Source organism: Cebus imitator, unplaced genomic scaffold, assembly GCF_001604975.1.
Source record: "Cebus imitator isolate Cc_AM_T3 unplaced genomic scaffold, Cebus_imitator-1.0 Scaffold318, whole genome shotgun sequence".
Lineage (NCBI taxonomy): Eukaryota > Metazoa > Chordata > Mammalia > Primates > Cebidae > Cebus > Cebus imitator.
Window position 1 is genome coordinate 1,526,209 of NW_016107633.1, and position 17,211 is coordinate 1,543,419.

The following is a 17,211-nucleotide window of genomic DNA, read 5'->3' on the forward strand; positions in this document are numbered from 1 at the left end:
GGGAAGGGACAGGGGAAGGAACGAAGGGACGAAGGAAAGAAAGAAGGAAAATTATATGCATTAAAACATGTAAAGCTGGGCATGGTGGCTCAGTCCTATAATTCCAGCACTCTGAAAGGCCAAGGTGGGCAGATCACCTGAGCTCAGGAGTTGGAGACCAACCTGGCCAACATGGTGAAACCCCATCTCTACTAAAAATACAAAAATTAGCTGGGTGTGGTGGCAGATGGCTGTAATCTCAGCTACTCAGGAGGCTGAGACATGAGAATCGCTTGAACCCAGGAGGCAGAGGTTGGAGTGAGCCGAGATCATGCCACTGCACTCCAGCCTGGGTGTCAGAGTGAGACTGTGTCTCAAAAAAAAAAAAAAAAAAAAAAGGAAAGTGCTCAGTATAAAACCTGGCCCACAGTAAATGTTCAATCAATGTTCATTATTATCTTCAACCTTAATTTTCCCTGTGCCCTGCAGGAGTGCCCCGAGACAGGCCATAGACCTAGGCATCATGGGGGCTGTCCCGTCCCATGGTCTGTGCCAGAGGTCCCTCGGGGATTTCTGCAGTCCACCACAGCTGCCTCCCCGCTGGGCACCCCAGAACCACCACCCACAACTCCTTGACTCCAGTAAAAGGCAAAGGGCTCTGAGACATGGGGTGGCCCCACTTAAAGAAAACTCACTCTGCAAAAGCCAAACATTAAAAGAACTATTTATAGTGTGGGAGCAACAGAATCTGTATGGTAACATTGTAGCTTTATGTACATATCTATGAATAAACCTCCACAGAAACAGTATGGTAACATTGTAGTTTTATGTACATATCTATGAATAAACGCAACAGAATCTGTATGGTAACACTGTAGTTTTAGATGCATATCTATGAATAAACCAATCAATCCACACCATTCACTTTGGCTTCACGGGTCACTGACAATGACTCACCTTGCCCCATTAAAACAAAATCCATTCCACTTAAAAGAACGAAGAAGGAGTGATAAAATCAGAACATTGCTGCGAGTAACCTCTAATGAATGGCTGGATCTAGGCTTGACCACTGGCGGTTGATAACACAAGACAGCCAGGCAAACAGGGACCTCCTGATGGAAGAATACAGAACCACCTGCGAATTCCTGCCCTTATAACTCCCCCAGAACAAAACAAAAACCAATCCCAACCTGTATCTGATCAAGCTTCAAGATTCACCTAATTTACTTGGACGACAAAGAACAGAGAACAATGTTCATCCATATCAGACAGGCCCAATCAGCCAAATCCCAAATTACAGAAAATTCTCTGGGAACCATGACCTGGTTTCCACAAATAAATATCGGGAGAAAAATACAGGTGGAGAAGGAAACTTACAGATGAAGGGAGACTTAAAAGACTCATGCACCCACTGCAATATATGGGCCTTTTTTGGATATTGGATGGAACAATAGGAAATAAAGGTATTTATATTTGTGAGACAACCAGACATTTGCACACTGACTGGCTATTAGATGCTACTGAGAAATGGTTAAATTTGATGTTACTAAGGAATGAGTTTAGTGGTAATGTCAACAAAATAGTTCTTTTCTTTTAAACTGAGAAATATATTGAAATATTTATGGCTGAATTGATAGGATATCTGGTATAGGCTTCAAAGATCACATGGAAGGAGGGAAGTGGATGGTGCTGTGGATGAGGCCAGCTTGGTGTGGGTGGGGGGTGCTGGGTGCCGGGAACATGGTGTTCATGGCACTCTCCTGCTCCACTACTACGTGTGTTCCAAACTCTCTATAATAAAACATTCACTAAAAAAGCAGCTCATAGAATTCTGTTTGCTCAACCAAATGTGGAATCAGCCTTCTGCAGTCCCCGGAGCCAGTACATTGGGAGTTTTTTGTTGTTTGAGACAAAGTCTGGCCCTGACACCCTGCCTGGAATGCAGTGGCACAATCTCAGCTCGTTGCAGCCTTGACCACCTAGACTCAAAGGGTCCTCCCGCCTCAGCCTTCTGAGTAGCTGGGACTACAGGTGTGTACTGCTGCACCCAACTAATTTTGTTTATTTAATTTATTTATTTTTGTAATGACAGGGTCTCAGTATGTTGCTCAGGCTGGTCTGGAACTCTGAGGCTCAAGTGGTTCTCCCACCGAGGCCTCCCGAAGTACTGAGATTACAGGCATGCACCACCACACCTGACTGTTGGTATTTGTTATTCCTGGTTCCAGCCTGGTCTCCAAGTCTTTTTCTTGGAGGAGAGTGAATCTTGTCTACTGGATCAAAAAGTAAATTTCGCAAAAGCAGAAGCTCTGACCTCAGGGCCTGGCAGTGCTGGAGACTGGAAAATAACTGACTGGGGAGGTGAATTCCCTGATACACAAAACCTCATCTTCGAGGGCGGGTAGCTTACTGGGTAGCTATTTCTGTTTCCAAAGATTTGATCTGGATGATAGCAAAAAATATTTAAAATGTGGTTTGATTTACACAAGTTTGGCAACCCCCTACAATTCCATCTCCTGCCTGAGCCAGCTGAGCCACGCTGGCTGATCCATGGGAAGTTCAGGTGCCATTAACACCTGGTGGCTGCATGGGAGAGACATGGATGAGGCCAGACCCCAAGGGACCTCAAGCCACTCAGAACTCCTACCAACTCCCTGTTCCCCCGCTTCCACACTTACGGTGTCACAAACTGCAACTTCCAGAGATCTCCGTCCCCAAACAGTTCACACCATGGTGGAGAATTTCCTCCGTAGACCCACCCATCTGCACTCCCTACCCGCCACCCCAACACCTGCCTGTTTGCCTGATTGGGATGGCAGGGCAGTTCCCAGAGTCTGTACCTCCCACCAACAGAAATCCACAGGCAGAAGGCTTGTCAGGGGCCCTTGGGGCCACCCAGCCATGCAACTGGACACATATACTTTGTAAGCACTGGTTTCCAACAGATAAATGTAATCAAGGTTTATATGCTCAGAGAAGCCAACAGGATGGGATTGTTTCACTTGAAAGATCAGAAGAAAATTGTAACTAATGTTGTGGAAAATTACTTTGATATTGCTTTCTTGGTACCGAATCACAATTAGGCTGCTGTGAGAAGTACAGGGAAGGAATAAATGAATAGTAACAAATCAACACAAACAGCCTGTGTCAGAGACACTTTGCTCAGGGAAAGTAACGTAAGTATTAAAGTTTTATGACTGTGTTTGGTGTGATTTACCCAGACCGTCAATTTTGTCCATCACTTGGCACGTGGTGAGGGTGGTCCAGCTGCATGGACCATCAGAAGACCCATGTGTGCTCCTTGCCCAGGTATGCTAGCTGCAGAGGGATGATGTGCTTGGCTCCATGCCATCTGACACCCCCCACCAGCCTGAGGCTTCGAGTTTCCCAGAAATCCCAGTCATCCCGTGGGTCCCCAGCCCACCTGTAATCTATATGTGTGTGCACTCAGGCAGCTGGGCAGAGCAACAAGACCCGCGAGAACTCTGGCTGCAGCAGGGTAGGGCACTAGCTGTAGCCACCAAATTACAGTCCCATCCAGGAGTGTCCCACACATGGGTCTAGGCCCTGGTCCCAGGTGGGTGCCACAGGTACACTCATTCCTCCTCTCCCAGGCTCCTCCTGCAGAACGAGGGCACTGGCCGCCTGGACCCTCTGCCCACATGCAACCCCAACCACACACACACACCAGGGACACACCCAAGCAACGTTTGCTCGCCTTTCTTACTGAGTTTGCTTCTGTGCAGAAAACAGGTACCAGCTCACAGTCTACCCTGACAGCGCTGTCCCAAGGGGCCACGCTCTGCCAATGTAGTGTCATGAGGCTGTTCTGGGGCTTGTGCAAGGCTGCAAAGCTCCCACAGGAGCTTCTGCGCACCTGCTGCTCCAGAAGCCTGGGAATGGCCAGACCCACTTCTGACAGCCACCACCTGTGGGGGTCCGGCCCAGGTGGGAGTCAGCACCGATGACTCACCCACTGTCTACTGGAGGCCACTGCCTTGGCTGCCTCCCTCTGACTCTCAACTCATCCACTTGCCCATGGGGGGCCCTCTGGCAGCTCAGACCCAGGGCCCCAGCTCTGGCCTCCTTGTGTTCTTTTGATCTTTCTTCCCATGGGCCCTCAATCTGCACTAAGGGCCACACATCATGGCTGCTCCTCCACAATGAGGGTGGAGGGGTTGCAGAGTTGAGACCTCTTTCTGTGCTCTGGACTTCTGGCAGGGGGTGTGCAGGAAGCCCTCTGCCTATACCTCTGGCCCCCTTCTCTTTCACCTGTTTCTGGCTCACAGCACTGAACAAGCAAGAGACAGTGAGTGGGTGTCCTTGCAGAGGAGTGGTGTCTCTGGGGCTGCACCAGCCTGTCCATACCCTAGAGCATGGTGGCTTCATGGAACTGCCAATGGGGACCACTGCTGAGACCCTGCCCTCTTGTGGCTCCAAAGCTAAGAGCTTCCAGGCCTTGGCCCCCTGCCAGCTGACGTCCTGCCCTGCTGTATCTCTGGGGATGGGGACTGTGTCCCAGCAGTGAAGACCTTGCCTGAACTCCCCTCTCCATATCCCATCTGCCTTAAGATGTCAGAATCACCCTTCCTGCTCTGGCCTCCCTGCCATCCCACCTGTCCCCAGCAGCCCTCTGTGACTCCACTGGGCCACCAGGCAGGGGTGAAATGGAAGTAGCAGTTGGGGACCCTCGGAGGGGGGTCTTGGCCTCACAAAGCGAGAGGTACCCTGACCCCCTTTATCCTGACCAGAGGGGCTAGATTCCCCAAGGCTAGGCAGGGAAACTGAGTCTCACTTGTGGGGCACGGGCTCAGGGAGATGTTGTCCACTTTCTGATGTCCCCCACAATATGGAAGAGGCCCAAAAAGTGGCGGAATCCTGTTTAAATCTGAGTCTCATCAAAGGCGACAACTGGCTGAATAGACAGCAGCCTTGCCATGACCTCCAAGAGAGGCCACCCTGCTGCTAGGCGCTGGCTGGAGGTGTTGCATCAGACACAGCACTCCCACATTGAGAGTGATGCCTGCCCCGGGAAGCCAGGACCCCTACTCTGCCAGCCGGGGGTCTTGGCACAGACTTGCCCTTTTCCCCCAGGGCCAGCACACCAGGGCAGCTGTGGAGGCCTGAGCTTCTGGCTGGAAAGCTGGGGGCTATGATGGCAGGACCCAGCGCAAGGACTCACCTGGTGCCTGCTGCGAGGTGAGCTCCGTGGGGTCCTGCAGGCTGATGAAGAGGAGGAGGCCTGCAGCTCCGAACAGCAGGACAGATGAGAACATGCAGGCCAGCCGCATCGTTCTGGGTCGCTGGGTCATCCGGGGCTCGCTCCGGGGTCACCTCTCGGGTGTGGGAGGCACGTTCTTCCCTCATCGTCCACACCAGGCATCCATCAGGCCAAGGTCTATGGGGCAGAGGAGAGACAGTCATCACCAAGGCTCGAGGCACCCAGGCAGGTGGAGGCCCCGCTCACTGCAGCAATTCAAGTGCAATTCCCGGATGCCTCTGCCCTCTGCAAGTTACCCAGGGGTGTCCCTTCCACCCTTTCAGCCCGGGAGTCTCAGGAAAGCCTGTTGCCACCTCTGCCTGGAATGCTAGCTTCCCACCAGGGTCTCCCATATCTGCACCTCCAGAAAAATCCTCCAGACACCTTCTGGCCCTGCCTGGGGGAGCCCAGGTGGGAACCCTCAGACCCCCAGTCAGTAACCAGCAGCCACCCCCTACACTGTTCAGGCCTCCAAATAAGGGTGCATGCTCCCAGGGTTGGGGCCTAGAGACAGGCAGGAACCTGGGTCTTTATCTCTGGCCCCCAGCCCAGTGGGCAAAGAAGCTCTTGGATGAGTCTCCGCCCTGTTCCTCTCTATAGGGCATTAGGGACAAGGTCTCCACAGAGCAGGCGGCTCTGAGGAGCCACCTGCTGGGCTCAAAGGACATTCAGGCACAGATGGACGCCCCCTTGCCAGGCAGGGCTGTCCTTACTGATGGACTGACAGATGGGGCTGGTGGATGGCGGTCCCTCTGGACAGTCACACCAGTGGGAGCTCAGGCTCTGGCCAGACCACATGGGTCCCTGTACTCGAGGCCTTTGGCCTGGAGTCGAGGTGGGGCAGCTAGACCTGTGTCCAACTGACTCCAAGCTCAGAGGCACAGAGGCTGGGTGCTAACACCCCCTCGTGTTCCTGGGGGTGGGCACTAGCTGCTCTGGCCACTGAAGACCCACAGTATTATCCACGTGACTTGCCTCTTACCCCACTTCCTACTAGAAGTCAGGGAGAGAAATTCTCCATCCCCCACATACCAGCAAGTCACACCAACAGGGCCAGGCTGTGCCTTGAGATGGGGGCACCCCAAGGCCATTTGGCCAAAGGAAGAATGTCAGTTCTCGTAGTGGGTGTAGGGAGGGCATGGGCAGAGTGCAGGGGGAGGGAGGTACAGGCAGCAGGTACCACAGGGACCCCCCGCTTTGAAGGTCACTCCGTCCCTTACTTTCCAGTGGACCCTGCTGGCCGGGCCTGGGGTATCACCCTCTTTCCACCCAAGGAGCCCTGGGGGGAACTTCCCCACCCTGGCACAGGGTGGGGTTGGGTAGGCAGCTTCCAGCAGCCTCTGAGGCCACAACTGGGTAGCTGGTGAAGCCCCAGGCTAGATGTGCTGCTTGGGGCAAGGACATTCCCCTGCCCAGGGACAATACTTCGGCCAGGAGACTCCTCTCCAACCCAGACCCAAGTGCTGGGGCACGAAGCCCCCCACCTAGCCCATGGAGCACAAGGAATGAGAAGAGGCCCTCTCCCTGCTACCCTACCCAGAAAACAACTCCCCACGACCAGACTGTTTTTCTGAAAGGCTCAAGGGCTGGGGAGGGCAATCTGCAGATTTGGGTTTCTCCCCTCTTTAGTCTTTGTAGTTATTTTTTCACTCAGTTAACTTTAATTAACCTGCCCCAGGCCTCTCCACACCAGGAAGGCACCTGACACTGGGCTCTCTGGACTGTGCCGAGCAGGTGGTTCCCGCAGTCTTCCAGCTTTTTACGGAAGCACTGACTTGGGCCCATTTTGTCTCTGGAGCCAGTTCCAGGGTGTCAACCCGGCCCCGACCTCACTGTCATGGCCTCTGCCCCAAAGACAAACTACTGCTTCCTGTCATCGACTGAGGCCACCCCTGCCCTGCTTGCAGAGGGTAGAAATGGACAGTCACATGTCCCCAAGGGCTCAGACTCAAAGATCCTTGCATGGGGCTGGGGCCTTTCTCTCCACAGCTGTCCTGGATGAGGCCGTTGTGGGGTCCTGGGGTTCACTGCCTTGCAAAGACACAGATGCAGCAGTGCAAGCCTCAAAGCAGGCTATGATGCCCTACTGTCCCCCAAGCCCTTCCCTCCATGAGGACAGTGCAGCACTGCAGAGTCCCAGGCCCACCAGGGTCAGCCCCAAAATCTCAGGAGAGAGTGAGCGGCTGATGAGGGAGGTAGAGTTGTTCTCTCCAGCCTGACTCAGGGGTGCCCTAGGCAGTTATAGAAAGGAGTTAGAAGAACGGAAAAGATGTCACACACCGATACGGGGGAGCCAAGGCTCTCAGAGGGAGACCAGGAAGAATGTGCAAAGTCTCTTGGGAGCAGCTGCTGCTTCATGGTCATGGGGATTGCGTTCATACATGCACCACGCCCACGGACCTAAGCAGGCGCAGTTTTGCTAACATGCATATGCACACATGCCCAGGTGCATGCTGGTGAGTGCCTACATGTGTGCGCGCGCACACACACACGCACACACACACACACACACACACACACACCCATTGAAGGTCCCCAGCAAGGCCCCAGCTGGAAGGCAACCATCACAAACCCCTGAGTAAGCTGGCCACTGTGTGGGCACACTTCCTGCAGCCTCCTGAGTCAGACACCAGGAAGCCAGTTGGACCTAGGGTGGCCTCCAACATCAAGACATTTTGCAAGAAGGGAGAGAAAAAAGAGAACAAGTTCATGGCTTGCGCCCAGAGCTGCCGGGTAAAAGAGCTAATAAAGGGTCCCTCAATATCAAGCTCTACCTGATGAACAAAGGGGACTTGAGAGCATGTGTGATCATCATCGCATTTGTTCAGTAGCTGGCGCTGCAGAATGGTTACAGGAGAGCTGGGCGGTCCCCTCTTCTCCCCAGCCTGTCTCCATCCGAGCCAGTACAGATATCCATTGTCAAAGACTAAACGGATCCTGCAGCCACGACCTGTCCTCACTTGTTTCTGCACCTGCCCAAACCAAACCCACCCCATGGAGCCTGGCTCCAGCCACCCATGTGCCTGGGAGCCGGGGTAAGGACCACATCCCTGGCCCCAAATCCAGGAAGGGGAAGGGGACACAGACCCAGGACCACACCTCCATGGTGGAGCTTCATCTGTTCGCATCTCCCCTTTCAAAGACTCTCCCCTTTGCTGGACCCCAAGAGAACACAAACACCCTCCCTACACCCAGGGAAGCAGGTGTCAGAGCTGCCTGTGGCTTCAAGGTCCAGCCCCTAAGCCCCAGACCCCAGATTTTCCCTCTGGGACTCTCCTGTGTTTGTTCTCACTGGGGACCATCTGACCAGCTAACTCCCTACTCCATGCAAACACAAATCAAAAGGTCAGTGTGCCTCCCCTCCTAGGTAACTGGCCGGCAGTTTGGCTGGGTCTTCGATGCCCCACAAGGATGACAAGTAGACTCTATAGAACCCTCCTTTCCCCAAAGGTATGGGAAGGAAGGGTGGTCACCAACGGACCCCTGGGCATTACAGGGGGGGTGGAATCCTCTTTTGTTCCTCAGAGAGCCCCAGGCTTCAAAGTCACATATTATTTTCAAGGCAACAGGAACTGCTGGTCTAAGAGCTGTTGTCTCCCTCTCCTGGGAGTCCAGCTGCTGCCTGGGGAGTAGACAATACCATCTGTCACAGGCTGGGGCCTGGAGGGCTGGGGGTGGGGCATAAACACAGTCACAGGCCTCAGCTCCCACCTGGGACTGTCCCATCCTCACCACAAACTACATCACCCTTAGCTCCGATGACAAGAGCAAAACCTGCCCTCTCCTCCCTACACCTGTCTCAAGACCAACAGACAATAAGAAAATCCAGCCTGCCGGGGTCAGAGAAGAGGGGAGGTTTAGGCAAGAAAAATAAACAGCCCCTGTGAGTTTCTAGCAGCTCCTGCCGGGCCTCACAATTCCCAGTCCTCCTTGTGGCTTCACTCCCCGAAGCCTGAATGGCGTCACCAATTTTTACTTTAAGGAAAAAAAAAATCCAATTAATCTTATAAACACCTCCTGGGACACAGGGCAGGGCCAAGGATTCCTCCCATTTCCTTATTTATTTGATTTAAAAATGTGTCTCTTTGGAGAAATTCACTTCAGGGCACAAACAAGGACTTGGGAATTCAGCCAAAACACACGCACCTCCAGTGGCGACCGGCAGCAGGCGGACAGATGCACGGACGGCTCCAAGGACACGCTTGGCTGCGGCTGCTTCCAGGCCTGGACGCTCCCCCCAGCTGCCCAGAGGACCCCCTGTGGCCGTGAGGACCGGTCCCTGTGCCTGGCTCCAGACAGCATGGGTGCACCCACGTGGTCAGCGGACCCCGGGCTCGGGAAAGTTCTCTGTCCGGTGGGTCTCCTTGCACCACACGGGCAGGAGAGAACAATGACGTCCCTCCCGGCTGAGGGCTCCCGGAGAAGCTGCTTGTTGGGAGAGAGGCTGCTATGGCAACTTGAGGAGAATGGAGCCAGGCACTGCCGTCACCTTGAATCCGGCACCGTGCCTTCTGCCGCGGTGGCAGCAGCGGGGACTCTGCACCGCGCGCTGGCCCCTGAGCCCCGGCTTCCCTCCTCAGCCTCCTGGCCTCGGGAACTCATCTGCTCCTCGCCGATCCATCGGTTGGTGGGAGCCCACAGCCCGGTCCCCCGAGAGCACCACCTCCTTCTGTTTTGTCAGACTAGTTCCCTGCGCGCTGCTCTCGCTTACTTCTGAGATGGGGCTCTTCTTGATTTCAGCTCATTAAAAATCCTGCAGCTAATTAAAACCGCTCTAATGGCAGCGGCGGCGGCAGCAAACTCTGGGACGAGTCCCTCTAGTTTTTATGCGTAGGCATAAAGTTGCAATGCTCTACAAGGATGACGGATGGGCGCGAGTGCTCAGACTCCAAGGCGGGGCTGCAGACTCAGACTGGCTCCTGCCCTGCTGCCGGGGAGCGCTGGCCTGGGTCCTGAAATCCCCAGGCCCTGGCCTTGGCACACGCAGGCCCCAGCATGGCGCCACGCTACGGGGTGCGGGGGAGGGGGAAGGAAATTCAATTCACCTATTGTCCGCTCCCCTGTTGCAAGGGAGGGTTCTCTCCACTCCCCCCAACCCCATGCTCTGCAGTGGGGAGAAAGGGCATTCTGGGGTGGAGGTTACCATGTGAATCAGGCTCACATGCTCCTAAAGCTTGCCCCCATAGGCCTACTAGGAGCACCACAGCCCAGCCCCCTACCATCGCAGACACATTGCCAGGTGGAGGCTGAAGGGTGCCTGCAAACACACAGCAGCAGCGAGGGGGGCCTGAGGGCATGGCCAAAGAGTGACATGACAGGCCACGTTAAGTGACTGCACCATGGATGTCAAGTGACCGCACCATGGACACTGTCTCTGCCCAGGGCTTCTTACATGTTAAGGACATTTTATGCTAGTGGGGCAGAGCAGGGGACAGTCATTCTGCATGAAGAAAAACTGAGTCCCCTCCTCCTCCTCATCCTGGCAGAGTCCGGAATGCTGACTCAGTGCCCTGAATTCCTTGAATGTGTGAACCTTGGTCCCCCAAGAGCACCATCAAGGTGACAGCCCTTCCCTCACTGTGGGAAGAATGTTTGCCGCCTGCCTCTGACTCGGCACCTCGGGAATCAGGAATCGCATCGATGCCTCTCCCCATCTTTGTATTCGCAGCACCTAGCACCGTCCCCGGCACAGGGAAGGTGATCAATAGCCTCTGCTGCATGTTGAATGAGCACGAGTTAATAGATGGAAGTGTTTGGGGCCATCTGGAGAGAGGCACTCCATGAACCTGGAATTTTAAAAAGGTCATTTATGTTTCAGGGAGCTGAGGGTTTGTTTTCATCAGGGCTGGGTTGGAATCAGGTCCAAAGAGTGACCCAATCCTATGACAAGAGACAAGGAAGAAAAGGTCCCCAGGGAGCCCGATGAAGCAGTAAAGCTTGAAATACCCGAGGCACGATTGACACCAGGACCTCGATTTTGCCTCTTGGTGTCAGTACAACAGATTTCAGATCACAGAGCTTGAAGACAAATACATTTTTCAAGATAAATGTTGATTCTATCTCTACATATACATGTATATTAACAGGTGCAGTTTTTACACAAAAGACACAAGCCATTGAAATGCCATGAAGTTGATCAATTATCCCCTGACATGATTTGGATATGTGTCCCCTCCAAATCTCATGGTGAAATGTGACTGGAATCACATTTCACCATGAGATTCGGAGGGGACACACACCGAAATGTGTTGGAGGTGGGGCTGGTGGGAGGGGACTGAATCGTCGGAGTGGATCCCTCATGAACAGCATGATGCCATCCCTTTGGGTGATGAGTTTGTTCTCAGTTAGTTCATGTGAAGTCTGACCATGTACAAGAGTCCAGGACTCTCCCTCATCTCTCTTGCTGTTTCTCTTGCCACGTGACCTGCCTCCTTTCACTTTGCCTTCTACCACGATTGTGAGCTCCCTGAATCCCTCCCAGGAAGCCAAGCAGACGCCAACACCATGCTTCCTGTACAGCCTGCAGAACCAAGAGTGAATTAAATCTCTTTTCCTCGTAAATTACTCAACCTTGGATATTCCTTTATAGCAACACAAAATGGAATAATGCATCCCCAAACCTTTAAAATACAGTGTGATGTGAGGAAACCCCCTAAAAAATTACAGCTTGCATGTGATCAAAAGGTCAATGGTAGAAACACATGCCACAACATCGGTGACTCGTGAAGACATCGTGTTTAGTGAAACAAGTCAGACACAAAAGGACAAATACTGTATAATTCCACTTGTGTGGAGTACCAGGAGTAGTTCAATTCATAGAGATGGAAAGTAGAATGGAAGTTACCAGGGGCTGGAAGGAGGACCAGGGAGTTGTTTAATGGGTACAGTGTCTGGGATGATGAAAGATTCTGAAGCTGGATAGTGGTGATGGCTGCCCAACAATGTGAATGTATTTAATGCCACTGGACTGTACACTTAAAAATGATTATAAGGCTATGTGTGGTGGCTCATGCCTGTAATCCCAGCACTTTGAGAGGCCAAGACAGGTGGATAATGAGGTAAGGAGTTCGAGACCAGCCTGGCCAACATAGTGAAACCCTGTCTCTACTAAAAACACAAAAAATTAGCTGGGCATGGTGCCAGGTGCCTGGAATCCCAGCTACTCAGGATGCTGAGGCAGGAGAATCACCTGAACCCTGGAAGCAGAGGTTGCAGTAAGCCGGGATTGTGCCCTTGCACTCCAGCCCAGTTGACAATGTGAGACTCCATCTCAAAAAAAAAAAAAAAAAAAAAAAAAAAAAAAAAAAAAAAAAAAAAAAAAAAAAAAAAAAAAAAAAAAAAAAAAAAAAAAAAAAAAAAAAAAAAAAAAAAAAAATTACGAAGTGGGAAAAAAAAGAGCAAAAGATTTAAAAAAAACCGGGCAAACATGGTAAAACCCCATCTCTACTAAAATTACAAAAATTAGCCAAGTGTGGTGGTGTGCACCTGTGATCCCAGCTACTTGGGAGGCTGAAGCAGGAGAATTGCTTGAACCTGGGAGGCAGAGGCTACAGTGAGCAGAGATTGTGCCACTGCACTCCATCCAGGGTAACAGAATGAGACCGTGTCTCACACACACATACAAAGGCCAGGCACAGCGGCTCACACCTGTAATCCCAGCACTTCAGGAGGCTGAGTGGATCACCTGAGGTCAGGAGTTCGAGACCAGCCTGGCTAACATGGTGAAACCCCATCTCTACTAAAAATACAAAAATTAACTGCAGCCACCTGTAATCCCAGCTACTCGTGAGGCTGAGGCAAGAGAATCACTTGAACCGGGAGGTGGAGTTGCCAGTGAGCCAGGATTGCACCATTATACTCTAGCCTGGGTGACAAGAGCTAAACTCCATCTTAAAAAAAACCAAACTCTCAGTGGAAGCAGCTTGAACAAGGCATCTGGATGTCATGGGACGGCCATTAGGCTTAGAGCAGGGCACCCAGGTTCTCTGGCCTGACTTCCCCCCTGCTCAAGTCTGATCTTCAGGACTTGAGTTTTCCTATCTCAGAATCAGTCCTCATCCAAAATATCTGCTGTAGATGAGTTCCCAAGTTTCTCGCACCTCCATTGTGAGACAAATGCCTTGGAACAGGGAGGCACCTTGTGAATTTAATTTGCACTGGGTCACTTTCAAGCATGCCAGGTGGGCTTCAGTCAAGGATGCCCCTCACCCACACCTGCTGCCTGTCCCTCTCACTAGGAATCTGGGTCACTTCCATGGCATGGCCTCAGGGAGGCTGTCAGGGCTGTGCCCCAGAGTTCTACACTCTGGGAAGGGCTGTTCCAGGGATAACTGGGCCCCTGTGGCCCACATGAGCCCAGTCAAGCTGTTTCCCTTCTTGACAACCTATCCTTGTTTGAGGGATCAAAGGCCACACTGCAAATGTCAAACTGAAAACTGTGTTCTCAGGTTCTTTCTGATATGCAAAGCTGTGCTCCCATGAGGCCTGCCAGGCTAAGGCAAGTTTCACCTGGGCTACTCCTTACCTAGGGGACCATTCCTCTGTGTGAACACCACTGAGCCCAGCTGGGACGGTGCGTCATTTAGTGACAGCTATCGTTTCAAGGCAGAAATCTAACAGGGTTCTTTTTCATGCAAAAATCTTTAATTTTTAAAGATCTGAAGAAAGCAACATGGGGATCCTTGAGGGGAAGGAAATGTTCTCTATCTTGACTGTATCAACGTCAATATCCTGGTTGTAACACTGTTCTACAGTTTTGCAAGGTATTACAATTGGGGGAGGGGTGTAAAGGATATACGGGATTTCTCTGCATTAGTTCTTACAACCGTATATGAATATATAATTACCTCTAAATTAAAAATTTAAGAAATCAAAAACTTAAAAGTGACTGGCCTTCCACTCATGCAGAATGGAAGCACATTCTAATGTTGTGCACATAAATAATAGACAGCCATTTCAACGGATCAGCTCCAGCCCCCATTGTATAAGAAATGTTTTAAAGTTAAGGGACTATGCCTTTAATAGGAAAATTTGATGTGTTAGCAACTACTGGTTGATCTTTGTGCACTTTTCAATTGCAAATTGCACTTTAAAAATGCAAACAATTATTAATATTGATTTGGACTAAAACAATATTGAATTTCAATATATTTCCTGCTTTTATGAATTACCCTGTGGATACGTGGTGATTATGATAAAAGAGTATTTGCATGCTCAATTTCTTTTCAGCGAGGAACCTTGAAGAGGGCTGATGTGATCCATGGATAATGAACTTCACGGGGACAAGAATGGCTCTGAAGCTGTGAGCCAGGATCTGAGATTTAGCCATAGCATAGATTTTCAGGGCCACTTGCCTCACTGGGCTTTTTCCAAACCAATATTACAGAACACAGGTTAGGAACACCTGCTCAAGGCCCAGAATGGGATTTTGAGTCATAGTTTTTAGGGGAAGAAAAGAAAAAGGAACAGGCATTTACCATGATTTGCTAATGTTCCGGACACAATGCTGGATATTACATGAACATCCCATTTAGCTTTCACACAATAACCTTTTGAAGTAAAAATCATTATCCTTATTTGCCACAGGTTTGGTTCTCTGTAAGGAGATGCTGAGATGGTGTTTGGGGTGTAAGATGTTTATTAAGGATCAATACACATGAAGGGACGCGGGAGGAAGCTGGAGTGGGAAGGAGAAGTGGAACAGGGATGAGGGCCTCGATGGTGGGCTCTGGAATGGAGTCAGCCTATCAGAGTGTCCTGTAGCAGGAAGATATGGCTGGACCTTTACACTACCCCCTTACTCAGTAGCTGGATGTGGGCTACCCAGAGAAGGGCGTAATCTCAGATGAGGCAGTTGGCTGCAGATGAGGCAGCCCCTCATGGAGCTGAGGACTGGAGGCTGGCTGCTGACCACACATCCCCCGGTGGTCAGCAAATCCTTCTTGGAAGGAAGATCTGGGCAGCAGATCTCCAAGTTCATCACTCTGTTTTGCAGATGATGAAATGAAGACCCACAAGAGACTAAACATGACCAAGGTTACATGCAGGAAATAAGTGCCACCCCAGATCTGACTCAAATCCTCCCTCTCTCCACCCAGCAACACTTTTCCAAAACAAAAGCTTAGATCAGACCGTTCTGACCTTCAGTTACTGAGACATGAAGGTCTGAGCTTCTCCAGAGGAACACACAGAAAGTTCGGCTGTGTAAGCAAATACACTCACCTCGCCTCCTCTGCTAATGTTCCAGCAACAGACACGCATGCGTGTGCATGCTCACACAGATACACACTTCTTGGCAATTATTGCTAATGGAAGAAGGTGGGAACATGAATTATTTGAGTTAAAAGTTCCCTTGACAGTACAGCCTGGAGAGTATCTCTCCCTGGCCGAGCTGCTGGATCCTGCCAAGAGCACCAGGGGATGTAGGATGCAGCGTGGCCAGCCTCCTTTTACTTTTAGAAAGCACTGAGCTGTTCACATTTTCCAGTGGCTCTGAGATCCGCAGCCACAGCAGGGAAAATTACAGGGAGGAAAAAATTGCATATTTACTTCTCAAAATTGAAAGTTGGAGTATAATATGGACAAAGAAGAGTGTGTGAGTAAACCCGGAATGCCCTGGCCCCTGGCAGGCATAGCAGGAGACACACAGCAGTCCATAGAATCCCGAGGAGGAGAGAATGGCAAGAAGGTTTGGCTGCCTTCCAGGGAATCCCTCTCCCTGTGGCTGGCACAAGGAGGCCCCAGAGGACTTGTCTTTGTGTTTCCAGCTGCCAACAGTGCCTGGCACAGAGCAGGTGCTTGGGCAATGTATGGTGAGCAAAGAGAAGCTAGTAAGATTATGAAGGCAAAAGAAAGCTCCTGAACTGGGGCCAGCTAGGTCCTTCGGGCTGGGGTCACATGGAGTCCAGTGATTGTGCTCTGTGGGGCCGCTCAGCACACATGCATGGCCATGCCCTTTGGAAGCAGGCTGGCTTCCAAAGGGTAACCTCCAAGATCATTTTTTTGTTTTTAGTTTTTTAGAGACAGGGTCTCGTTCTCTCACCCAGGCTGGAGTGCAGTGGTGCAATCACAGCTCACTACAGTCTCGAACTTCTGGGCTCAAGCAATCCTCCCACCTCAGCCTCTTGAGTAGCTCGGACTACTCAATTTAACAATGCCTGATTAAATTTTTAATTTTTGGCATAAGTGGGGTCTCGCTATGTTGCCCAGGCTGGTCTCAAACTCCTGGCCTCCAGTAATCCTCCCACCTTGGCCTCCCAAAGCACTGGAATTACAGGTGGACCCCCATAGACTTGACCTCCACCAGACCAGCATGATTTTCCCTGGATCTCACCTCAAAATAGGCTGGTCTCTTCCAGTGTGAAGAGAAAGCTCAAGACTAAGAATATGGCAGAACAATCAAGTCTCTTGGCCCTATTCTGGTTGCCCTGTGGAAAAACAGGTCTTGTTCAGGCCACCAGGAAGGGACCAAGGCTTTGAATGACCTGGAGGCGCTAATGAGTGACTGACTGTGCATGAGACCAGAACCTGCCTTCTCCATTAGTCTCTGCCCCAGGTCTCCTTCCAGCTAGCATCCTGTGTTCCAAGTCTCTTCCACCCCAGTGATCCCTTGGTGCCCTTCTTTTTCCCCATGGGATGTTAAAAAGCTAGAAATGTAGTTCCAGACTAACACTTCCTCCCTCTCTCGTGACACCCGAGTGCAGATCTGGCCTTTTGAACATGTGTCCTGTCTCTCTCTCCCAGGCCCTCGGTGTGGCTCTGATTCAGCACCTGTGGCCTGGACAGCTCCACTTCTCGACACCTCTCCTGCAATACATCTGTGGTCACTCCTGAGTCCCACAGGTGCCCAGTGGCCCAAGTTAAAATATCTCAGCATGATCCACCAGGTCTGTGAATATCCTATCTCTGCTGACCTCCCATGCCCAGTCTCATCTCTCACCATTCCTTGATGGCACTCAGGCCAAATGAGGCAC

General features: G+C 51.4%; 1 protein-coding gene across 2 annotated transcripts in view; it reads right to left on the bottom strand.

The window, feature by feature from the left end:
- Positions 1–17,211, bottom strand: part of CHST8 (carbohydrate sulfotransferase 8) — a 140,827-nt gene that overhangs the window by 71,519 nt on the left and 52,097 nt on the right. The window contains exons 1-2 of one of the 2 annotated variants that reach the window (XM_017504236.2): positions 9,386–10,055; positions 5,162–5,377 (exon numbers count right to left, since the gene is read on the bottom strand). In XM_017504236.2, coding sequence (XP_017359725.1) covers positions 5,162–5,291 — 130 coding nt within the window. In that variant the 5' untranslated portion in view covers positions 5,292–5,377; positions 9,386–10,055. Of the gene's footprint in view, positions 1–5,161; positions 5,378–9,385; positions 10,056–17,211 lie in introns of those variants that run through there. The other variant, XM_037729809.1, reaches the window with a different exon arrangement.